The sequence below is a fragment of the Lonchura striata genome, chromosome 3 (genome assembly GCF_046129695.1).
Source record: "Lonchura striata isolate bLonStr1 chromosome 3, bLonStr1.mat, whole genome shotgun sequence".
Classification (NCBI taxonomy): domain Eukaryota; kingdom Metazoa; phylum Chordata; class Aves; order Passeriformes; family Estrildidae; genus Lonchura; species Lonchura striata.
Genome location: NC_134605.1, coordinates 25,327,635 through 25,353,067, shown reverse-complemented (window position 1 = coordinate 25,353,067; position 25,433 = coordinate 25,327,635). Strand labels below are relative to the sequence as shown.

Below are 25,433 nucleotides of genomic sequence, written 5' to 3'. Positions count from 1 at the left end.
CAAAATGTAGAATTCAATACAAGCAATCAGGTATTTTTTGAGCTCACAGTGATAGTGAGCTTCCACCCAGTAGGAGTGTGGGGTTTTTTGCATAATTTGAATAGTTTCTGCTGCACTGTGATAGGAACTAAATCAATGAATTCTGAGCAAACATCTTCCCTTTCAGAGGATGCTTAAGACAACACAGCAGTTGACAGAACCAGTGCTTGGAGAGGACAGCCATTCTTATAACTATTATTCCTAAAGATGTTGAATAATAATTTGAGAAATCCCTAATAATGATTTGGGTTTTGTTGTATAAAATTCTCTTTCATCAGACATGTCTTCTATGATGGTTATAAGAAGCTAAGTTTTAGATTAGATAGGGGAAGGGTGTCTTTTTTGCTCATTACTTCCATGGCGTTGATACCGTGGGTGTTTTATCCAAATCTGTTCTCTTCCCTTGTACCCCACCTTCAACATGTGCATGTACATAAAAATAAAGAGTAGATTTCCTGATAGGGTAGACCAAGTGGAAAGATGGCAATGTGAATCAAAAGTCTAGAAATTCTAATTCTTGCATCTTCTACTGCTTTTTGAGCTTTACTGTGTCCTAACATTGAAAATATTTTATTTTTAAGGTGGCCCTGAGCCCTACATTGAAATATTTGAGCAACCCAGGCAAAGGGGCATGCGTTTCAGATACAAATGTGAGGGAAGATCAGCAGGCAGCATTCCAGGAGAACACAGTACTGAAAACAATAAGACCTTCCCTTCCATCCAGGTAAATAACACTTTTATCTAGGAGTTACCATTGCCCACATTACCATGGTGCTCGTAGCTATGTGTTGGACTCTGCACAGTAAATACAATGCTTTTCATCTCACCTTCTGGAATTTTTTCCTTGGCACGCAAATGGAGTTGCAGCAGAGTGGGAAAAGAGTTACTTGCTCCTGGTCACATAAAGATTTGGTTTGCAGAAAGAGGAGAAGGTGCAGAGGTGGTTTACAAAGTGCTGCTAGAGGGGATTCAGTGAAGACTCAAGGTCTGGGAGCCGTTCATTAGCAGCTTTCTCTGCATGCATGTTTGCTCTGCTTTCTTAGGTGATGTGGGTTTGGTTTTAAGTTTTGGACTGCAGCATGAAATTTGGGAGAGTGTTGAAGGAATTTGCCTACAAAATGTGGAAAGGCTTTGAAAGGTTGTTGGGCACAACATTAAAGAAGGCGCTTTGTACAAGCAAACAATCACCCATGATGGGGAGAATGGGCCCTGCAAAACTCACCAGCCTGAAGTATTTGGAGTCAGAACTTAAAAATGAGCTCAGAAAGGGGAACTGTGTCCTGGGAGCATCTGCAGTGGTGATGAGTTGGGTGGTTGCACCAAGGATGGGTTGGGAAATCCAGAATAGAGGGATTCAGAGAGCCCTGACAGCTGTGGTCAAACCGGGGACAAAGACAGAGACAAGTAGAGCAGGAGTGGAGGAACCACTTGGGCAATAGCTTTCATAGGTTGGACAAAGGAAACCCTGGACAGATAGGGTAAGAGAAAATAATTTCTGATTCCCTTTCTGGTGTTTAAGTTGCCAGTGTTTCCTTGCTTTCAGTTTGGAGGAAGTCAGAGCTGAGATTAGGGAGAAAACTCAAATTTAAATGGGAAGTTAAGAGCACTTGCAATCTTCCTGCCCAGGAACAGAGGCTGTGTATCTGTGTTTGCAGAGTGTGCCAGCATAAAAAAAAACAATGGAGCTCAAAATGGAGTCTCTGGAATCACAGCAGGAAATTAACAGATAGAGAAGATGTGAAATGGGACAAATATGAGATGGTTTATGCTGAAGTACAAAAGCTCTTTAAGAGGGAGGGTTTGAGGAGGAGAGTGTTGGCAGTCATGTGTTGAACAGCAGAGCAAGTCTCTATTGCATAAAGCAACTGTGGAAGCTGGTCCAGCCCTGGAGTCAGAATTACTAACAAGGTTTCCCTTTGACTATCACAGTGCCAGATTTGGTTAGGGAATGCAGGAAATGGAGATGGTGCCAGACTAATTTTTTCAGCACTCTGCCAATTGAACAAGGAACTGTGTGGGCTGTTGGCAAGAGTAGAGGTTTGCACAGACTTTCAGCCTCAGTCTGTGTCAGGACATAAGTTGAATGGGCTGAATCAAGCCTTGATTCCTCTTTTCTTGCACTGTGCTGCACATGAAGGCCGGGCAGAACCCAAAGGGGAGATGGGACACGGGTATGTGACCACGAGAGCCTCCCCAGGTTTGTTCTTTTTAAAGGTGACTATTGATAACAGAGCTGATTGTACTGATAGCAGGTGATTTCTAGGTGAATTCCTGCCTTCTTGGAGCCTGTGGGGAGGCTTTAGGTTCCAGGGGAGTCCCCTCTAGAGATGGAAATGTGAAGAGAGGGACCAGGAAGAGATTAAACTTCATGGTGTGGTTATGAAGATGAACATCAAGGGGGAACTGGAGCACCAAAAGCAGCTCTAGATCTAGCTTCATGTTCATGGGCTGGGTGTAAAATGAGGGAGAAATTATGTAATGGTTGAAGAAAGTGAAGGAGCAGTGAAAGTACCATTTTAAGGGTAAAAAGTTACCATGGCTTGCTGTGAAGACTGAATGGAGCCAAATTGGAGATTGATGCAAACAGATGACAGGTAAAAGAGCACAGTTCAAGTTAAAGACTTGAAGTGTTGACTAAAAAGGATACATAGTGGATCCTTGGAGTCTTAGGAGGAGGAAAGGAAGGGAAGGAGAGGAACTGTTACTTACAGGGCAGGGGAAATGGAGGAGGAAAGCTCACCTCTGCACAAATGTGTGCCTGAGTAAGTCTTGTATTTGCTTTCAAGTTACTATGTGTCAATCAATTTAGGCCAAACTATTTTTCCTCTTTTTTTTTTTTTCCTTTTACACTCCCCCACACTCAGTGACTTCACTGGTAGCCATCGGCTTGAGGTTGCTTTCATGCACCTGAGAAAGGCTCATTGAGTTGGCTGATGACTGCTGTGAAAACTCTGGTAGGAGCTTGAGACTTTGGTACTGCCCAGCCTGAATGTAAGATTGAGTACTCATCTGAGAATTAGTTGGGAAAAACCCAACAACTTCAGAGGGGATTGTGTCATGTCATGCTGTATTTGCTAAGATCCTCTTTCACTACTTAGTGTTCCATGCACAGGTAATATCCTCATACCTTTATGAGTTTTTTTTCCCAAAATCTTTGGAAGTAGACTTCTTCAGGCAACATTTCTGTATAGTCACCTGCATAGCTCTGGTGTTTCTTCCGTAGAACATTTCAGGATAAAATTGATTTTCTGTAACAGGAGGGTACTGATACCTAAAACCTTGAAAATGTGCCACATTTTTTTGTAGATTCTGAACTATTTTGGAAAAATCAAAATAAGAACTACGTTGGTAACAAAGAATGAACCCTACAAGCCACACCCTCATGATCTGGTTGGAAAAGACTGCAAAGATGGCTACTATGAAGCTGAGTTTGGGCCAGAACGTCGAGTCCTGTCGTGAGTAATGGTGTTGCTTGGGAGTTTGATTAATTGTGCAAGTGATTGGCTAATCTTGTGTTTTAAAACTCATATTAATGATTGAAAGAGCAATTACAATGCTGTCTTTGCTGTCTTTACTAATCAGTCTTGGGGAACTTCCCTTGGAAGTATTTCCTTCTCTTTGATACTACACATACGCTTTTTCTTGCCTGACACCCTTTTCTTTCCTTTAACCATTCTCCCAATGTCTGTCTTTTTTTCCTTTCTCCCACTTACTATTTTTAGCCTTGTTCATTAATACATCTTACTCTTGAGCATGACTCTTTCCTACATGTAAAAATGATGAGTAATAGAAAGGGTAGCAGCATTAGAATTTGTATTTCGTGGTGATGAGGGAAGTTCACACCTTCCATGGAAATTATATTTGGACTTTCTGGAGAAAGTCAGTAGTAGCTGAATATCATGTAATCTAGAAGATAGTGGTTGTGACACATCTAGAAATGTTAGTAGCTGTCACTGTTGTTGCTTGTTGTTTGGCTTGGGGGTTTTTGAATGAGAATACAGATTCTGCTCAGGCCCAGCTCTAAAGAGTAAGTGTGCCAGGGAAGAATCTGCTTGTGGATGCAGAGAGGAAAACTCAGGATGTGTACAAGACATTTCTCAGTGCTATTAAGACTATCTCAAATACAGTTGTATTTGATCTTGTTTCCTCCAAGTTTACCAAGTCTTGTGTAATAAAATAAAAGCAGAATAAGCTGCAGCAAACATGGAGTGATTATTGCTGGAGAGGGGAATTTAGAACTGGCAAGCTGTTGTGGTTCACAGTTTGCAGTGTAGGAAATACGGAAGTAGGCTTGGTTTGGGGTAAGCATAACTGCGCTGGGAAGAAAATCAGGTAAATATTTCAGTGTATAAGTAGCTCTTACACACAGCTTTCAGGCCAATAGGATTCTGTTGGTGTTGGTGAAATTACTCCATGTTTACGTGGGTTTAGTGAAGTAGGACAGTATTAAAGGAGAGAGCTGAAGACACTATTTTGAAGGTGGTGATTTATTTCACTCATGGTGAAATAAACAGTGGAGATGCTTCTTCAGCATCCAGCCCAGGCTCAAGGGATCACGGATGTGCTGCAGCACATTCCAGTGGCACGAGGCACACTGGCTTGCAAACATCCTAAACTCTAACAGGACCTTGCACCTTCCTCTGACCACCCATTCACCAGCTTCCCCTCAGTCTTCTCACTCAGATCAAGCTTCCTCAGCCAAGGTCAAAGGAAGTCTGCTGTTCTAGCCCATCCCACTTCCTCCCCTCAGCTCTGTGCCTGCTGATCTGAAGCAGAAAAGCCTCATTGCTTAATGCCTTTTCTGGCCCTGTGCTCCCATCACTGAGTGCAGGAAGACCCTGGTGATTGCTTCTCCTCTTGTTGTTTGGTTGCACAAGGTTCAGTGTGGAGGCACAAGGTGAGCCTTTTAGAGGATGTCACGCCAAGAAGCACTGAGATGCTCTGCAAATATTTATTTGCAGATTGTGATTTCATCTCCATTATATGTTTGCATCAAGTCCTGTCCTTTGGCAAAATGCCATGCCTCTGTTTCACTTCAGGCACTGGTGCTTGTTTGCTCCATCCATAAATTCTTCTCAATATTTTTAGGATATGAACCTCTCAGTTTCCTACAGAACAGTAAGTGGGCTGCTTTCATTTTATTGATAATGTGAAACTGTGAGCTTTGTGTTTGACATTGGAGGTCCTGATGGGAGGAGGCTCGACACATTCCCTTTGAAATGTTTCCAGCATCGGTACACTCATTTTTTTTTTTTTTAACAAATCATTGGTTGCTTTAAGATGAAAGAACAGTATGATCCATAATTGGATCTGGATGTTTAAAGTCATTTTCCTTTTTGTGGCTGGTGACTCAACCTTCACATTCTTCTCTTCATGTCTGTGTTGGAGAAAAGCCTCATTCCAGTACTAGTGAGCAGGAGATGTCCTCTGTCAATAGTGTTTCTGGCTCTTTACCCTTGCTGAGCATCCCAAATTGAGCAAAAATGCTTTTTTTTTTTTCCCCTCAGTAGAAGTGGAATTATTAATCACAGATTTTGGGCAGCTCTGAGTAATTACTCTGCTTTCTGTTGTTCAAAGTTCCCCATGTTTTAAAGTTCCCAAGCATTTTGTTCTGCCTGTGGTATAATGATCTTTGTACTGCTGCCCAAACTTGATCAGAGCCCTCCCTGGCCGAGACATCAAGGCAAGAGCAGGAAAGTCAGAGCTGGTGGGGCTTGCTGTGTACTCAAATTTTTACTTCCTAGTTTCTTCTCTCGACAAGGATGATATCATAGTTTTTTTAGATGTTTTTCATTTTTTTCTTTCTCTTCCTACTTCTCCCTCTCTCTTCTTGTTATCTCACTTGCTTTCTGTCAGCGCCCATCGATGTGAAACCCCACAGTCCTGCAGGGACTCTCAGCAGTTCCTTCTCTGACCCAGCCTCTGCCTAGGCATGGCTAAACACACACTTTCACTGTGACAGCACAGGCTTAGAAAACATTGATAATCTGACAATTTCAGACTGCTGAAAAGCCTCTTGTCCATGAGAGGCTTTGTTTAGGGGTACAATAAGGAACTGCCCCTCTTTGTGGACTTTGAAGTGTGCTTCAAACAATCTGTGGAATACAGTGAGTGTTCTGAGTGGGGGAAAAGAACATGTGCTGTGATCAAGCCCTAAAGAAAGTACTTCCTCCAGGAGCCGGTGGAAATGGGATTGCTCATCAAGGTACAGTCCCATTCTGAATGTCAGTAGCCACGACAGGAAGGCAAAGTGCTTCATTGAATTATGAGATGCTTCTGTGTTTTATTTTCCCCTAGGTCACGTCATGTTCAGTTTTCAAAGGAACCTTGTGCCTTCCTCTAGTGAGCAGAGGTTCTGGAAGTGGAGCCTGATGGCAGAGGGTTTGGGAACCTCTGAACACAGCATGTTGAGCACAGACAGGGGAGTTTAGGGAAATTAAACTTAACATCGTGCTGGGATAGGCTTGTTCAGAAGTGTACAAGCACTCTTGGCAGGAACAAGGGCTATCTTTAGGTGCAGTAAGATGGTCTTTTGCTGAAGCAAAGAAGGTTTGTGGAGTTTCAAGGGAAGGAAGGGAAGGGAAATGGCTGGGACATCTGGAGAAAAATGGCTGCTGGCACAACCCATTTTCAGAGCTTATTGTAACATCATGAAACACAGATTATTTCTTTTTTTTTTTCTTTTTTTTTTTAACTTCCTGCTTTACATCCACTCAGCTTTGATGATGTCATGGTTTTTCCATGTGGGAAAGAGTCAGCCTGCCTGGGACTCCCCCCACCTCCTGCATCAGGGTGACCTGCACTTTTATGCAAATCAGGAGGAGCTGCAGCTCTTCAGAACTTTTCCATAACTATGTCAGATTTAAAAACCTGTTTTGACCTGTTTTAAAAAAACCCTTTATAATATTGTTTAAGATTTACATTCCCTGATAAAAGCAGGAGAGCAAATCCTTTAACTAATGCAAATTAGCAGGTTTATTGATTACAAAAATGATTGTCATTATAAATCACCCAAGAGTGAGTATCTAACTTTTTAATTGGTGTAGGTTTACTGCTGAGTAATAAATTTTAATATAAAAACACTTAATTATTTGGAATTTTATGTTAGGTTTTTTTTGCTTCTGTGTCTGCCCTTACTTTAGGAAAAAACAGCATCTTTGCTCTTAAGGTCTTGTACACCCTTCTCAAAAGAAGGTTGTACATTTTTCATTTCTTACACTGGATGTTATCACACTAATTAACGTGAATATTATATTTAATGGTCTACACTGAAGATGTTATTAGTTGTTGAAATCTTGCCACATATGCTTCAGTTTTCAGAACCTGGGCATTCAGTGTGTGAAGAAGAAAGACCTGAAGGAATCCATTTCTTTACGAATCTTGAAGAAAATTAACCCTTTCAATGGTGAGTGTAAATCAGCTGGTTCTCTTGGCAGAGTGATGGGGTTTTGTTTGTCCTGTCCTGCCTTTGCTGTTGTTCTGGAGCTTTATTTTTTCCTCCAAAAAAATCTCTTTCTGAGAAGCTGTCTTCCCCTTCTGTGTCCCTCCCAGTCTTTCTTCCCAGTCATCACATGATGAATGTATTTGGATAGTTGCCCTTTTTCTTTTTATACTGAGTTTTTATAATTCCCAGCAGCAGTCTGAGTTGCTGCTTGGACAGAAGGAATGGGATAGCAGCAGAAGCCTTTCCTGGAAACTTCTACAAGTATCTTGCGAGTTGAATTTCCCCAGTTTTGGCAGTGACTGCCAAAAGACTGAATTAGCATAACTCTGCAACAACTTAAGCCAATACAAATCTCACTTGCCACTTTCTCATCTCTTCTCTTTCTGTGTCTCTTGTGACCAGGTCATGGGGCTGACAGCCCGCTAGGAAGTGCCCCTCACTTGATTTCACAGCATGGGAGCTCAGAAATCCACAGCAGGATTGCAGTGTCAAGGCTGGTTTGGACAGGCTTTGGAGCAGCCCAGTCTGGTGGGAGGTGTCCCTGCCCATGTCAGGGGTTGGAACAAGATGATCTTTCAAGTCCCTTCCACCCCAAACCATCCTGTGATGCTGTGGTTGGGCTCATCAAGGTCAGAGGCAGGGCTTGCTGCTGCAGAACCACACCTGTGATGGGTTGCTCACAGGGTTTTGTTTGATGTGACTGATCTGTGGGCTGCTCTCAGAAGGAGTCATCCTGCTCTTCCCTCCATCCCTGCTCACACACTCCCACCACTTTCCTCACACCACCACACACAGGGGCTGTGTGGCCCCACAGCAAGTTGCTCCAGTGGAAAACCAACTTGAAAACAAAAAATAAAAAAAGGAGAGTGATTTTCCCTTCAGATCAACTTGCTAAACCAGCTCCCCTCACAGCAATTTAACTGCCAAGTTGTCTGCACAGAGTGGGTGGGGAACACACTGCAAAATATTTCGGCCAATTGCAGTGGGACCAACACATGTAGAATGCAGGCACAATTGGGGGAATTAATGGAAAACCATAAATACCCCCAAATTATTAGCTAACCAGTGTCAATGTAGTCATGTATTTCTCTAAGTGTATTTCCCTAAGCAGGAGCTTTGCGATTCTTCAGACACTTCACTAGGTTTTATAATGCCCACAGAATTCTTGCTATATTAAGGCAAGATTCTTTATGGAGAGTTGAGAGCTGGATTTCTGGCTGGCTTTAAAAATACATGTCCCTGAATTAGGACAAAAAGAAGGATGCTGAATTTATCACAGAGTAAGAAATGTCTTAGATATTTTTCTTAATTTTAGAGCAGCTGTTTGGAATCAGGTTGATGGCCCTGATGACCCATCTGAACAAATACCCTAGTTATGATAATGTATGCACACAGTATTTTGACAGGAGTTTGGTTCATCAGCACAATTTAAACACTTTAAGGGTTTGAATTATGTTGCCTTGACTCAGCCAAGTGTACCTTGATTTCAAACAATAAAAGGGGAACTTTTCTGTAGAAGGAAGTAGATTTTTACAGTTGTTGGCACTTAACTCCACATCCACTAATAAATTTTGGGTGATTACAGAAAGTTTTGCTTGGTAGCATCTGGGCAGGTCCTAGGTTGCTTTCTACCAGTCCAACAGGGGAGGAGGCCACATTACTGCCCTAGCAGCAGGGGAGAGCCTGCCTGGGTGACACACAGGGCAGCAGCCTGCTCCTGGGCTGGGGCTGTGCTGAGAAGGGGCCATTGGCAATCCCCAGCTGTGTCACCGCCCTTTGGCACATGTTAACGTGTCAGCACAAAGCAGAGCCACTTGAGAATGGCCTCCAGGGCAGTCCCACGCTGGGAGAACCTAGAAAGGCCTGGGACCAAGGTCTAATAAAACAGGATTAGTGACAGGAATGTTTTTTCATGTTTATTTAGTTGATCAGAAAAGGGTTTTGTGAGCAGCAATCACTGCAAATGTTCACTGCTTGACAAGGTTGAAAGTGTTATGTATGGGTTTAGTTTGTTTTTTAAGGTCAGAGGAGTATTGGTACATTTTCCAGGATTGTGCAGGCTGTGCGGAATCCATCCTGCATTGTGTTTTACCTCTGTGTCTTCAGAAAGGCATCTGACTTCCCTGTTTAGAGACATTCTGGAGCTGTGCATCCTCTTAGGAGGTTGCAAGTTGGTGTTACTCATTTCTTGTATGATATCATCAAAGAAACTTCATGGAAAACAAGCCTTCAGGGTGCTTGTGTGTTGGTAGGCTTTTCTTTTTTCTTTCTCACTTTCTTCTGGAACAAGCATTCCCTATCCTGAGCCTCCTTTTGAGGAAGAGAGGTTCAGTATTGACCTTAAACAATTGATGCCTACCTCGGAATCCTTGGGTGATTGGAACTTGTTTGCAGATCACTGCCGTGTGCCCAGCTGGAGGTGCAGCATCGGAGTCGTGTGAGTGTACCTGTGTAAAGGTGTCTCCTTGTGAATTCCCAGTCTTGGCTGGCAGCATCTGTCCCTTGTGAAGTTCAGCACAGGTTGTAGGAGCTGTGTGCATTCACTAGGATGGATGACTTGCAATTAGGTTGTTCCTGTTGTGTTAGCCTTGTTTAAGAGGGAGGGAATTGCTGTTTCCACATCGTGGTTGTGATCCGTGGTGTTCCCAAAGCATGTGCCATATACTTTTCTCCTCTAATAATCTCAAGAATTCTAGAAATCCCTTTTGTCTCATCTCTGAGTGTTCCAGGGAAATGGGGCACAGTGTCAGCCTAACATACAACTGGGACACCTTGGCGTAGTGATGATGATGATACAAATAGCACAGCATCGAAGGAGCAGAGTTACTCCTCCAGTGGAGCTGCTCCATGTCTCCTTTCTATGGTGTTTGTTTTCCTTTAAGAGCTATTGAGTTGTGCCATATCCTTGTCTTCCCATGCACTGTCTGATGTAAAGCCAACTCAAATTAAAAGAAGAGCCAGTTTTCGGTTAAGAGCTTTTGTGAGTGGGTGTGACTTGACATAGAGACAACAATTGAGTTAATAACAACTGGAGTTAATTGTCAATGAAGAAAAGTCCTAAGTGTTTTCTTTAAATTATGGAAAAACTGTACTCAGTGCAGTGTTACAGAGGACTGACTTTTTTTAGCCAAATGCATGGCAGCGTGAAAACCCTAGACTTGTCTTGGAGTGAGAATCACCAAATTCCAGACAGTTTTTATCAACAGGGAAAACCTTCCCTGGAGCTTGCCACAGGCTTAAGCCTCCTGCTCCTTTGCAGTTGCTTGTGCTTAGGAGCATGCAGTTCATTTTTAGGCTCTCCCCTGCAGCCCACACCTAAGTACGTCTGCGTGTGCCTCCGCAGCGTTTCCTTTGCCATTTCCCCTTTCCGCCCGCAAGCAGCTGACCCCGTGGCTCCGCGCTCATCACCGTCTGTGCCGTGACGCCCCCACCACGCTCGCGTCCTGCCCACGCCGTTCCCTGCCGCAGTTTCCTCCGGCACTGCTTCCATGAGAAACCTCCTCTCCTTTGATGCCGCTCTCCTGCGGCATCTCCGGGATCCCCCTCTCCACCTGTGCTAGCTCCATAGGGAGTTTTATGGATTACGTGAGCAGCTCATGGGAATGGGTTGAAGGTGTCCGCTGTAATGACCTCCTTGGATATCACAAGAAACTTTAAGTCTCTTTTCTTGTATTAAAACAAATGTGCAACCCCCCAGTTAAATCCTGAAGTGTAAAATCCTAGTAGTTAGGGTCATCGGCTTTTGAAGGGGCACAGAGCAAACCCACTCCAGGGAAGCTGCATGTCCTGATCATGGCATGGCTCTAGCTCTTAGCTTTGGAAAGCTCTTTCTTCCTCTGGTCTCATGCAAATGCTCCTTTCAGCTTATTTCAAAATGTGTGTGTTGATATAAAGGACAGCCTGCTTTCAAATTGTTTAAAAAGAAAAATTACCAAGTTGCAAGACAAAAATGCTGACTTCTTTATTTTTTCTGCTAAAGAAAGATATTGGGAATGTGCAGAGGCTGATGGATACATTCATTTAACTCTGTTCCAACTTTACCTTTTTTCACGTTGAACTTAAAGCAGGAAAGGAAGCCAGAGAAACATTGTCTAGGCAAAACAAGTGCTGAGTTTTGAAAGTTTTAATTGAATTTCCAGTTCTTCCCTTGACCAGGCCATTTGCCTCCCCTTCATTTTTTTCTTCTGTAAACTGGGGAAATGTGTCCCTAGAAGTTTGGACATTTCCTGACTGTAGAATGTCGTCTGAATTTTAGTTGTTTGCACTCATCAGCTCCCTGAGTTTTTGCTTTTTGAAAAATAGATGTTGCCGATGCACATTCTGTTTCAAGGTACATGTAAAAGTTTCTCTTTTTCCTGCAGAACTACCTTTTTGTGGATCTCAATGGAATAAAACAGATGTTGGTGTATTGGGAGAAGAAACAGTACTGCCACAGTTGTTCCTTCCTCTTGTTCCCAGCTTTACCAGGACTCTTCATCAGGGACTGTAGTAATAGGACAAGGAATAGTGGGTTCAAACAGAAAGAACAGAAATTCAGGTTGTATATACAAAGGAAATTCTTTAATAGTGGTGAGGCCCTTGCACAGGTTGCCCAAAGAAGCTGTGGATGCCCCATCCCTGGAAGTGTCCAAGGCCAGGTTGGATGAGGCTTGGAGCATCCTGGGATAGTGGAAGGTGTCCCTGTCCACAGCAGGGGTAGATCTGAATGAGCTTTAAGGTCCTTTCCAACCCAGCCCATTTCATGATCCTACCCCGTGGGAAGTGTTAGTAAAATGCTGCACCAGCCCAGCTGTGGCTGCAGCAGGGACATAGGCTGGGGGGACAAGCTGGATCTGAAATGGACCTCCTGGGCACCAAAACATACCTGTGACTTGCAGCCTATTTCCCTGTCTAGCTGTGCCTGGTGTAAATCAGCAGCAGCTCTGGAAGAAGCTCTGCTTTCACCAATTCCCTAGCGCCAGGGCTGCCTGTCATGGGAACCAGCTGGCTGAAAACAAGCCTTTTCCTCTTCCCTTCTGGCAAGATAGTTCTGAGCCAGACCAGTTCCTGGATCTGATTCACCACATGAGAGCTAAGCCAACCTGAGCAGTGCTGGAAAGGTTGGGCAGAGCCACCTCTTGCAGAAAAACCTCTGGCATGGGCCGAGTTAGACTGTCCAGTCGGTATCAGGGCCAAGAGGGGTATCTTTGTACTCCAGGAGCAAAACCCTGGAGGCAAACCACCTCTGTGTCATCCCTTAAATGAAACTGAGCTCCCAGCATATCCCTAAATTAAAAATCCTCATCTGCGTAAGAGAGAAACAACTCATGATGATTATTAATGATGTGTGTTCCTCACATATGTAGGGATGTGTGATGATTATTAATGATGTGTGATCTCTGAGGTGTTTTAACTTGTGGAAGGTCATTCTCTTTGACATCTCATATGGCTCATGTGCCCCTGCAGCCCCTCACTGACAGGGGAAGGTCACAGGATGTCCCTTTGCAAGATGAGCTATGCTCTCCACAGAGCCCCCTCTCTGACTGTGTCACACCACATTGCCCTGGAAGTTTCCATGCAGGTTAAGTTGAGATGCCTCCAGCTCTGCCCACTCCAGAAGGTTGACATCATTAGCTGGGTGATGGGCTCTGTGTGAGGGATCTGCTGTTTGATAGGTGTCACATTATCAGTTAAAAAACCACACCTTTGATCATTTGTCTTCAATGTTCAGAAAAAACTTTTAACATTCCCTGAAGCATCACCTTATGAGTGAATATCAGAGCCCTTAATCTCCTGTTAATTTAATCATATAAATGACATTTTATTAGCCTTGCTGGATGTTGAAAGCTGTTGAAATACTAAAAAACCTATAAAACTATAATTATAAATTAATAAACAGGAGGCCGGACATTACCAGCATCTTTAATTTTGTGTCCAAACTTGGACTTCCATGTTGGCGTGTTGAACCCAAAAAGTCTCCAATTTTGTGTTACAGAAGCAAATCCAGCAGGTTCTCAGTGGAATTCAGCAGAATCCCAGCGGGGCATCTCTGGATTTTGGAGACAAAAATCTTGGAGACAGGGACAACCCAAACCTGATGCCTGGGAGCTGCCTGGATCAGCCAGCTCGGGTTGGGAGGAGTTCACAGTTCAGCTCACATGGGGTGTTTTGCCCACACTGGGACTGTATTGGTCTCTTCCCACCTTAGCAGACAATGGATTAGGGAATTATTTCCAAGATAATTATTTAGTGAAGTTCAGGAACCAGAATTTTGTTCAGAAGAGTTGTAAACAGATCTATAAAGAAATTATATACTGGTTATTGTAGCGCCTTTCCAGATGAACAGCAAATCCTCCCCGGGTTTGACTGTAACTCCAGGTACTCCTTTTGCAACCCTATTGCCAGAATCTTGGTGAGTGGGGCTGGATTTCTTTTACCATGGTGCTGCTGATATTTTTATAGACTTTTTTGACATCATAGTCCATATTTACCTTAGAATTTTAGTTATTTTAAAAATATTATTCTAATTTCTGTGAGTTACTTCTGATAGCTCCTTGTAAAGCTTACAAATAGTTTTTCAAGTGTTCCTGTGTGCAGAGATTAGTACAGTTAAAGGATTTCTGCCAGGTTAAGGCTATTTTTTGTAATTACACTGGGCCATCACAGGAACATACCCAGGCTTTTGGTTGGGCTTCAGCTCTTTCAGCTGGATCCAGATGAAGACTCTAAGGTGTGGTACCACACAGCAAGCAGCAGTCAGAAGAGGAAGTTGAACCCTTGCCAAAACCAGAGAACTTCTTCCCTTTTTGTTTTTTTGGTTCATGTGTTGTGTTGGGAGTCTTTTTTTCTCCACACCTGTGGCCCCAAGGTGCCACATGGGGTGACGTTTTTATTTCACGTGTGTGATACCCCTGGTTTCAGTCCTGCTTGTGCGGAGCTTGCAAGGCTTGATGGAGTGGTTGCTCCTCCTCTCCAGTACATAGCGTTCCCCAAATCTTCGGCAGTGTTTCCTAACTTTAATGACTTCAGGTTTGTCAGGTTTAACCCCTCTGTTGTCCTTCTACACAGAAGTTGGTGGAATAAGATGGGATGACATGACCGTCCTCCACCCGGCCGTGCTCCAGGCGTTACTCAGGATGTTTGTCTGCCTCAGCTTTGTTTGCTTTTAATATTCCCAAGGTGTAAGCCAGCATCCATTCCAAGTTAGTGGCTGCTCTCAAATTGACTTCAGAGGGAGCAGGATTAGATGTTTGTTAAAAATAACATTTTGTTTTGTTTGGATGATTGTCTTGTTTTGAAATTGGCGAAAGCTGTGTGCTTCTTCATATGCACATGGAATCTGGTGTCTCTCTTTTTTAAAGCGTATCATCACAAGATGGAGTTGCAGCTGTCTTGTTCTCCTTTTTTTGCACTGTTGTGTTCTTCTTGTCGGGTTAAAAATAGCCCAAGAGGAATCACTCTTGACTGAACACTTCCTCTTTCAAATTACGGGTTTTAAGAAATTCTATTAAATAGTTTACAAAAACACACAAATCAGGAGCAGTGGGTTTTGCTGCAATAGAATGAGCTGTACACAGTGATTCTGTCCCTTGCCATTCTTGGCACACCACTCCTGTGTCAGGTGTGAAACAGATTTATTGGGAATTTGTGCAAGTTTGGATAGCATAGGAAATGACATTATTTGAATATTAGCATTGCTAATTTTCTCCATATCTAGAGTGTTTTTGCTTTTATAGAGTACTCTTAAGCTTCAGTCTGCTATTACATGTTTCTGAGGAAGAGACACATTTCCCTGTGGAAGGTTCAGAGTGGGACTGATGCTCCTTTAGCATGACAGAGGCCCTTGGTTGCTGTCCTGGTTCAGGGCAAATTTGGGGAAAGAACCCCAAAAGGGTTCCTTTAGGAAAGCAGATTCAATTGGCCCTTCCCCCCAACCAGTTCAAGAAAGATACCTCTTTGGAGAAAAGTGGAAAAAACCTGTTTATTAAACAAGCAAACTTAAACAATATTAAACAATAAAACTTCTTGCCACTCCAAGAGAGAGACAAACTCAGAGAAATCCCCCGGGTTGCAGCTGGGCTCACTCAGTCTCTGATCAGTCCCTCCGGCGCTGGAAATGCCACGGCCCAGGCCTGGCACACTGGGCTACAGGTGTGAGCTGCTGCTGCTCTCCTGGTGTTCAGTCCAGAGCCAGGGAAAGGGATAAAACCACAGTCCAGGGAACTTCTTTGCCTCAGCTAGCTAAAACTAACTAGGAAAAAAACCAAAAAAAAAACCAAAGGAGAGCTCTGTCTCGCTGTCTGTCCGTCCGCAGACAACCCAGTCCAGGAGCAGGAATGTGGAGGAGGGAGTGCAGTTCTTGAAAACAAACTCTGCACTTCTTCCCCCCACCCCTTCACTTCTGGAACAAGTCTTAAAGGTGTAGAACTTATTAGTCAACATAAACAGGGCAGACGATTGGAGATAAAGGCATCATGCAGTCAACCTAGGACAGTTGCACAGCCACAAAGTCCTCACTTTGGATTCAGGGTCAGAAGCCAGATCCAGATTTCGTGCTCAACTTCCATCTACAGACATCTTACTCAGGCAAAGGTATTGAATTTTTGTGCTTAGTTTAATTGCGAAGAGGTTTGAGGTTTGAGCACCCCTTTGGGTCTCTGCAGGGATCCACATGGTCGCCAATTGCTAACACAGCACAGGAACGTGAGCCCTGATGTCAGAGTGTCCTTGGGAGCCAGCCATGATGTCAGGGCATGAACTAGAGCTGCTGTCCTGCTAGCCTCTCTGCAAGGTGCACTTTGGGAAGTGCACTTTTCTTTCTGTGTTCTCTGAATTAGGCTGTAGCCAGAGGCAGCTGGGCTGCAGAGTTGGCCAAATCCAGGTCAGGCTGAGAAGCCGTCTGTTCCAAACCCATTTCCTAAAGATCCTCTTTCAGGTTAGCAGGTGAACTAATGAAGTGCATTAAAGCATAAAACTTTGTGTGTCTGGTGACACAGTCAGCACCAACTTGCAAAGTGCTCATGGGCAGAACTCCCCTGGGCCTCAGCACCTCTGAAGCTCACACAGTTGTTGCTTAGTTTTGTACTCGCTGCCGTATTTGCCTTGAAATATTGCGGATCACAGGCTTGTAAAAGGGAAAAGTGACTTGATTTCCCTTTGCACTAGAGACCAGGAGAAATTGATATTCAGAGCCCCAGAAGGACTCAAAATGCCCAGTGGAAAGTATTCTGAGCTCATCATCACACTTAAAATTTCACACTTATCAAAAGGTAAAAGGAAGAAGCCACTCAAGTGGGCATTGTGGAATCCCACTCATGGCAGGGTGGAGACCTGAGCCAGTGATAAATGCTAAAGGTCAAAGCAGGCAATCTAATCAGTAGCCACGTTTCATCTTCTGTTCATGGAAGAGCCCTTTGAAAGGGAAGGGAGGAGAATAGAGAGCTGGTGTTCTGGTGGATTGGCACATGTTGGCTTGGGTAACTGTGAGGAGTGTGAAACAGCTGACCTGCTGCTGGGAGGAGTTTGGGGAAACAGAACACTTGCAATTATTTTAATTATCAGTATTTCTACTTAAGTGATATTAAGCCAGTTTCTCATTTTTACTAACATTGAATGCCAGCATAAAGGTTTAGTGTCACACCTAAAAGCAAAGTGTCGAATTCAGAGGGGGCTGCTCTTCCCACAATTGTCCATTAAGCTGGGAATACATGAAATGTTCAGTAATGATACCCCAGGCTCTGTGTCTTGTAATTAAAATAAGAAGTGAACGAAACTGAAATGCTGAGTGTGGGTTTTGCATTGCTGGGGTTTACACTGGGAGGAATATGCAAGGAAATGGATCCTTTCCAACAAGGCTTTCCATGTGTTACAAATCTGTCTCCCAATGGCTCCACTAATCCCTGCTCTGAAAGGTACAGCTGTTACACTGGTGGTCGTGGGGAGGGGTGGTGGTTTCTGTTGTTTCAGCTTCATTCTTGCCCCAGGAATTGCCTTATGATTCTTTTTCTGTCTCAGTTTCTAGAGGAAAATCATGATACCATGTACCCAAAGTCCCTCAGTGCTGCAGAAAATATTTAATGAGATCCTGGGATCCCTTTGTACCAAAATATTTCTTTTGGGCAACAACATTAATTTTGTAAATTTTATCACATGCAAAGAAGAATAAAAAATTACTTTTAAATTGTAAATACAGGGAGCTGTTGTGGTAGGCAAGGTGAGGAAGCCAGGCACAAGAAACAGTTGGAGAGCTCAGACAGTTGAACCTTGATGGGTGCAGGGAAAGCATTAAAGGCTTCAGTATAATTTGTTATGAGCAAGGAATTAATTCATGCAGCCCATTTCCAGCTGCCAGGGGCTACGGGCATGTGTGCCTGGGCAACACCATCTCTTTTACTGGTGGGGACTCATCCCCAGTTTGGTAAAGAATACATGCTGATTCTGTGACTGACCCTTGTTGCTGTCTGTTCTTCAGTGCCCGAGGAGCAGCTGCACAACATCGACGAGTACGACCTCAATGTCGTCCGACTCTGCTTCCAAGCCTTCCTTCCTGACGAGCACGGCAACTACACGATAGCCCTTCCTCCTCTGATTTCCAACCCCATCTATGACAACAGTGAGTACCAGCTCGGCCAAATGCCTTTTTTTTTTCCTTTTCCCTTTTGTTTTTCTCTTTAGCTTGGGATGAGGAACGCCGGCTTCCTGAGGTCTGTGCCAGCTCTGGGTCACTTCTGTGGCTTGCGGCTGTCAGGTGCATGAGTGTCACTTGGCAAGTCACAGTGAGCATACATTCAAACATGATCCCAGGGTGAAATGTTGGCCAACCGGAGTGACAATTGTCCATGGCATTCATGGACTCAATAGGCAGGTGTTTTTCCAGCCCTTGTTCACACACAGCAGCAATGATTGCAAGGAAAGGCCCATGCCTGATGTGCCAAGTGATTAAATTGATAGTAATGAGATGGATGGCTGCCTCAAGGCTGATCTGCTTTCCAAGAGAGTCCTCTGGAGCCTATTTGTGCCCTTGAGGAGTCTTGCCTTTGCCTTGTGAGGGCTCTGGAATGGGACTTGCAAGAGAGATATATGTCCGTGGGAAACTGTCTGATGGCATTTTGTGTCCTGGTTTGTGGCTGTTTCACTGTACAGGTGGGTAATGGAGGAGTCCTTGGTCGTGCTCCAGGAGGGTGCAGAAGTACGTGACACTCCTTCTTGGCACTGTTTTCCACATTCCACAAAACTGGACATCCCTAGGGCATCAGCAGCTGAGGATTTTAGCCCCCAGTATGTGCTGGACTCCTCTCTAGGAGCAGAGTAGCAAAAGAACTCTCAATCCTGAAAAACTTTCCTGAGCATTTTTCATTTCTGCACCATGAGTGTTTCCATGCTGAATATTTGACATCCTCATTTTAGCAGAAAGTACTGAATAAAATGAGATCTGCATTTCCTGAAATTGTTAGGATTGTGTTGATGTGGGCACAAACCATTGTGAATATGTTGAACTCAGATGGCTCTGATATATTTAGAGTCTCCTCCAGAATGATCTAGAAACTGGGGCTGTGAGCATTGTGTCACTGAGAACCCTTGCACTGAAATAATCAGTGCTGAGATAAAAACTGATGTACCAGATTTGCAGCTCTGTCTCAGATGCCATTTAGAAATGTGCCAAATCATGATTACTTGTCGTGGGCTGACGTCAGTGCCGGCAGAGCCGCGAGAGGCCGGGGCTGAGTGCAGTGGGGGAAGTAGGGGCGGGTACTGAGGTGTCTGTGGGTAGCACTGGAGGCACCCAAAACCCTCCCTGTAGCGTAGTAGCCGTGTAAATAAACCCAACCACAAATTGGTAAAGAATGGCCCTGCTCAGTTTCAGATCCCAGTTGCTTTTAGAAGCATCAGCCTGGTCAGACTTGCTCAAATTAGGAGCAAAGAGATACTCTGAAAGCCAGCTTGGACACTTCAAATCCATTATTTTCTTCACTTTCTCATCCTTCGTGGTCTCTACTTGCTGTGGATAGTGAGACACAAAAGAATCATATTGACATCATGCCATCATGACAGAGGCTGCAAGCATCTCAAATTCAGCGCCTTCTCTTTCCAGATGCTTCTGAAGTTAACTGGTTTGGAACAGAAGTTTCCCAAGTTGCATATCAAAAGCTCTTAGGAAGAGTCAGATGAGGCAGCTCAGCATGCATCTTGTCCTGCCCTTGTTGAAAGCAACATGATTTTCATTGACAAGCCTGTTTCTCAAGGGATCTGTCACCAGGGATGTGGTGTGGGGGAGTGAGGAACAGGAATTGGGCAGGAGCTGAGGTGACAGGGGATGAGGAACATTTCCCTCTGAGGCAGGTGCTGGGCTCAGCGCTCCTGCTGACAACACAGTGGTACATCCACATCTGCTGGCATTTGTGTGTGTTGATTTCCCTTCTGAATTCCATGTCTAAGGACCAAACAACAGATTCCACTGAAGGAGACTGTCCCAGAAGTCTGTTGCAAGGACCTAAAGAGAACTGTAAGAGAGCTGGAGAGAGACTTTTCACAAAAGGGCATGCAATGACAGGACAGGGGGTGATGGCTTCAGATGGACAGAGGAAGGATTAGATTGAATGTTAGGAAGGAATTCTTCCCTGTGAGGAGAGCAGGCCCTGGCACAGGGTGCCCAGAGAAGCTGTGGCTGTTCTATCCCTGGAAGTGTCCAAGGTCAGGTTGGATGAGTCTTGGACCAGCCTGGGATAGCGGAAGGTGTCCCTGCCCATGGCAGGGGAGTTGGAAATGCATGATCTTTAAGGTCCCTTCCAATCCAGACTACTTGGTGAATCTCTGCTATTGAGTGCCATTCAAGCACACAGAAGTGAAACATTGGTAAGATTAGGCTTTTCCTCACAATTCTTAATTTACCCTTCCTGTGAAAAGCGCACCATGACACTGTCAATCACATGGCCCTGTGCTGTTTCTGGGTTTGTTTGGTTTCCTCTCCCTTGAAGGGTTCTGATTCATTCAGCAAATGAAGTAGCGTATGTCATGTAGTACATGATGCTGTAGCTCCCACTTATAATCACGACAGTAATAACTGCAGATAGTAACTACGTAATTGGGGACTGGTGAGAGGTTACCAGGAACTCTTCTCTAGGTGTAGTATATGTTGTGCTGTAGCTGTACTTGGGTAGGAATTGATTCAAACTGAGATCTAAAGCAGATTTGTTTGGTTTGGTTTTGTTTTTTGTTCGGGTTTTTGATTTTTCGCTGTTGGGGTTTTTTTTGGGTTTTGTTTTTGGTTTTTTTTTTTTGAGATTGACACCATGAGCTTTGATTTTGGTATTTCTTCTCTGTGTCTGGAATGGAGGCATGTGGTGGGGGAGCTTCATGGAGGATCAGTTTCATGGTGTCAAAGCAGCACCAGCTGGATTGTTCTGGACATTTTAAATGTGTTTGGAGCTGCTGGTCCACAACAGAGCCAGACACCACCAGGCAGAGCATGGCTCCATCCCGTTGGAGTTGTCTATAGCTGTGAGATTGTTTGGAATGCAATGTGCAGTCTTCAGTGGGGGCTAATTTAAGATGAGAGTCAGCTCTCCATCTTCAGCTGCCCTGAGGGCTGTTCAGGTACAGCCACAGTGTGGAGTTGGAAGCTTGAGTGGTTTGGGGTGAAACCTGCTGCCCTCGGTGAAGGTGTGAAATTATGGAGCTTCTCCTGGACACCTGCAGAGGGGAACAGAGGAGAGACTGGATGGCCAAGTAGCTCTGTGAATAGAACTACAGCCAGATCCTCAGAAAGGGGAATTCTCCTGACTTGCTAGCCCAGCTCTTTCCAGAGAAGTGTGACTGTACCAGGTAATCAGTCACCCGCAGAACTGCTTTGAATTCTGCAGCTGGAAGGGCAGTAGGGCTGAGCACAACCACATCAGTGGGGGAATATTTGAGACTGCTCTACAGTAATTAGGGAGTGGGTGGTACAACAGTGCTAGTGTCTTGTGTTTGGAGATAAGATGTAGGATTGTGGAATATCATATCCTGCTACTCAATTTCCTGTATGGAATGACTTGCTTTGTGTGGATTTCAGGGTGTCACACTCCTCCAGCTGTTGCCTTCCCTTCATATGCCTGAACTCCCAGCACCTCCTATCCAACAGTGACAAAGCTACAGTAATTCTAGGTCAATAAATCTGTCTGTTTGCTTCCAGGAGCTCCTAACACCGCAGAATTGAGAATTTGTCGTGTGAACAAGAACTGTGGAAGCGTCAAAGGAGGAGACGAAATATTTCTGCTGTGTGACAAAGTTCAGAAAGGTAACCTGGATTAGCTTCTTTCTCTCCCTTTTTACCAAATGGACACATTCCATGACCATTGTCCTGCTGGGGGGCTGAAACCCTTCACCACACACCTCAGAGTGGTTTGGTTTTGGAGCTGGGTAGAACAGCTTCCAGGTTCATGGGATCTCAGCACCTCTTGTGCCTTTAAAGTTGAGTCTTTTACTTTGCAACTGAATCCTGAGTCAGGCTCCTCACTTTGCTCCTCCCCCCTTTTTTTCTGCTCTTGACAAGCATCTTCTGTTTCTCATGGCCTAGATGACATAGAAGTCAGGTTTGTCCTGGACAACTGGGAGGCCAAGGGCTCCTTCTCCCAAGCCGACGTTCACCGCCAGGTCGCCATCGTGTTCAGGACGCCGCCGTTCCTCAGGGACATCTCCGAGCCCGTGACGGTGAAGATGCAGCTGCGGAGGCCCTCGGACCAGGAAGTCAGTGAACCCATGGATTTCAGATACCTGCCAGATGAAAAGGGTATGGTTCCAAGATAAGCTTCTGAACAGCCATGGTCAATGCAGGACTCGTGGTAGTGGCTTAATTAATAAGAAATCCACAGCACTGCTTTGGCAAAATAGAGGTTTGGGTTTTGAAAGTTAGACCAGTCAGTTTATCCCCTCTTTCAGTGAAAATACTGGAATTATTGTTGGGTAACACTGGTATGGTTTGTTAGTGCTGCCATGCCTGCAATGTTTTCCTTTAAATAATTCCTACCACAACTTGATGCCACTAGGGAGTTCCTTTAGGCCTTCATTAAAGAGAAATGCAACGCTTTCCCCTTCCACTCCTTTCTCTGTAGATCCTTATGGCAACAAAGCAAAAAGGCAAAGATCAACGTTGGCTTGGCAGAAGTTCATGCAGGACTGTGGTAAGGAGACTATTTGTTTTCTTCATCTTGTTTGAGTGAACTTATATTTAGATGGAGCTGTTTCCTCTAAATGCTGCACACTCATGTTGTGTTCCATCACAGGATCAAACACGATGGAGAGGCCCAAAGTAGCCCCATTCCCTGTTGTCACTCCTGAAGGGAAGGCAATTAAGAAAGGTAGGTTTTTGCCTGCAGTCTGATGGTGGTTTAAACAGGTAGTGCCCTCCTCTGCTTCTAATCACTTGAAGGTTTCTTCCTGGAAGATAGTGATCCTTCTGACTATACAAACTTAAAAGCTATCAGTTCTTTGTGTCACCCTCAGTATGGGCCATAGAGGGGTGAGGTAGGCAGCTCTCTTGCTAATGTCCAGAACTCTGGGGTCCGTTCTGGAGAGCAGTGAAAAAGTAGATGGTGGAAATAGTTGTACAATCTTGCTGTCTTTCCTTTGCTTTTTACTATCTGTAATTTGAAAAAACCCTAAAAGGTGGCATTCTCTCCATAGAACCAAACATGATTTCATCCACGCTGATGATGTCACCAGGGTTAGGAGCCCTATCCAACACGAGCCAGCTGTACCCCAGCTGTTCGCAGCTGGCGGCGGGGCCGGGCAAGCAGGACTTGCTGTCCCAGCTCTGGCTGCTCGGCTCCCACCCACACAACAGCTTCTCCACGGAGCCCCAGGGCAGCAGCTCCCTCCCAGCCTTCCACGACAGCACGCTGGCCTGGCCCGATGAGAAGGATTCGGGCTTCTTCCGGACCTACGGCAGCACCAACGGGCTGGGAGCCATGGTGGTGCCGGCCCCCGAGCTGCAAAGCATCCCCAGCAGCAGCGCCTCTAGCACTGGCATGCTGGGCATGGACATGGATGACATGAGCTGTGGCAGCATCAGCCTGGATAAGTTCAGCACTGTGCTGGGCGTGGGCAGCCACCAGCAGCTGCAGCTGCCCCCAGCCAGGGCCCACGCAGGCAGCGGAGCCGCCGCTTTCCCCTCGCAGCCCGGCCTGGCCGACCCCGGCTACGGCTTCATGGACGCGGAGGCGCTGAGCGAGCCCAGACTGTCCAGCGGCCACCAGGGCGGCCTGGCCGACGGCCAGTTCTACGACACCGACAGTGTCCACACTGATGAGCTCTATCAGTCCTTCTCCTTCGATAACATTTTACAGAGCTATAACCCGTGAGCCAGCGCTGCCTACGTAGAGCTCTCCAGGTGCTGCTGCGTGGAGAGGAGTAATTTACCCTTCTGGAGTCCCTGCTTTCTCTCTCAGAATGTTGCTGTGCAAGTTTCATGATATAACTTAAAGGTTATTTATTGCAGTCCACAGTGGTGCCCATAAAGAGGGAGGTGGGAGTAGGGTTTGGGGTTTCTGTACCTTAAAAGTACCTTGTAGATGTATTTTTGTGTATTTTTGTTGGAAGTGGGAACTGTTAACACTTAAAGCTTCCTTACCTTTGGGGACTGTAAAAGCTGGCATCTTCAGAAGGGTTAAAATTTCAAATACTTCACAGGGTTGAAGTTGTTTTAAAATAGCCATTTTTGCTATAGAAATTAAATTTAAATTTTGATAGGACAGAAATTAGGAAAAAAACCCTGCACGTGAGCATTCTAATTCAGTCTCATTTAATGAATGACATCTGAGTTCTGCTCAACTTACTTGAAAGGTTTAGGTTTCTAACCCCCTTTCTATAAATATTCTTCTCCTAAAATGAGAACGTGTATTGATTTTCCATGCTGTCACCACACTCTGTTTGCTTTGAAGGCAAATTTACTCATAAATTTTTTTTAATGACTATGTCATTGTTAGATATATTTAAAAAGACCGGAAGGTTTGAGTTTTTAAATAGTCCACCTCTGTTGTAAAGGAAATCACTGCACAAGAGAAGGAACAGAAAGTGAGGACTTGTCTGCACTTCGTCCAGAGTGCACTGTTTTATAAGGCATGCCCTGTTGCTTTAGGAATGAAGCTGTTATTGCTCTGCAAGTTGTGTGTGTGTGTAGCTGCCATGTGAGTGAGATTTGGAAAGGCAGGAATCCGTGGAGCCGAAGTATCCACTTACTCTTTCCTCAGGTACCCTGGCAGTTTCCTGCTATGCAAGTGACTGCTTCAAAGAAGGCTCAGATCCTGCCTCCCCAGCACCACCCCCTCCAGGAGGGCAAAGCCAGAGGCTGCCTTGGTGCAGCCTCACCTCTATTAACAAGTTTTAAAGGCATTTCAGTCTGTACTAATTAAAACCACCCTTCTATCCTCTGTATCAGGAACCAGAACTTCTTCCCTCCCACTTGATTCCCAGTCTTCTCTCAGCCTGAGCAAAAGTTGTTCCTGACGCCTCCAGCTGGAGGTAACTGGCTGGGTAAGATACTCTGGCCTTGGCTACTTTATTATACTGTTACTTTTTAAGAAGCAACACGGAGAAACGTCTGAGTATTTCTTAAGGGACACAGCTGCTTTTTAGGGCAGGTAAGGGTCTCCGTTATTACCTTTTGGCAATGTAAAACTGCACAATGAGAGCAGCAACAAAAAAAGCAATGACATGTCCAAAACCCACCCCCCAAATCAAAAAAGTCACTTGATATATGGAATTGTACACAAGGAAAGGTGCTCCAGAACCCTTCTGTGGCTTACAGGAAAGCAGGGATGCCTTCCCTGCAGGAATCCATTGCATTGGGAGCACTCTGGCGCTGCAGCTGGAATTCCATCAGTCAGGTGAACTTTGGAAACAGCTTCCCCTAATTCCAGGTGTACAACAAACTGAATTGACTCTCCCTGTTTTAAAGCAGTTTTTCCTCACCTTTCCTCACTTCTGCACCTCTCCT

At 44.8% G+C, this 25,433-nt stretch overlaps 1 protein-coding gene across 1 annotated transcript in view; it reads left to right on the top strand.

Moving 5' to 3' along the window:
- Positions 1–25,402, top strand: part of REL (REL proto-oncogene, NF-kB subunit) — a 29,767-nt gene extending 4,365 nt beyond the window's left edge. The window contains exons 2-10 of the mRNA XM_021527529.3: positions 621–763; positions 3,346–3,494; positions 7,353–7,444; positions 17,934–18,074; positions 21,633–21,737; positions 22,017–22,229; positions 22,552–22,620; positions 22,723–22,797; positions 23,123–25,402. Of these exons, the coding sequence (XP_021383204.1) occupies positions 621–763; positions 3,346–3,494; positions 7,353–7,444; positions 17,934–18,074; positions 21,633–21,737; positions 22,017–22,229; positions 22,552–22,620; positions 22,723–22,797; positions 23,123–23,799 (1,664 nt within the window). The 3' untranslated portion in view covers positions 23,800–25,402. The remainder of the gene's footprint in view (positions 1–620; positions 764–3,345; positions 3,495–7,352; positions 7,445–17,933; positions 18,075–21,632; positions 21,738–22,016; positions 22,230–22,551; positions 22,621–22,722; positions 22,798–23,122) is intronic.
- Positions 25,403–25,433: the final 31 nt, after the last annotated feature.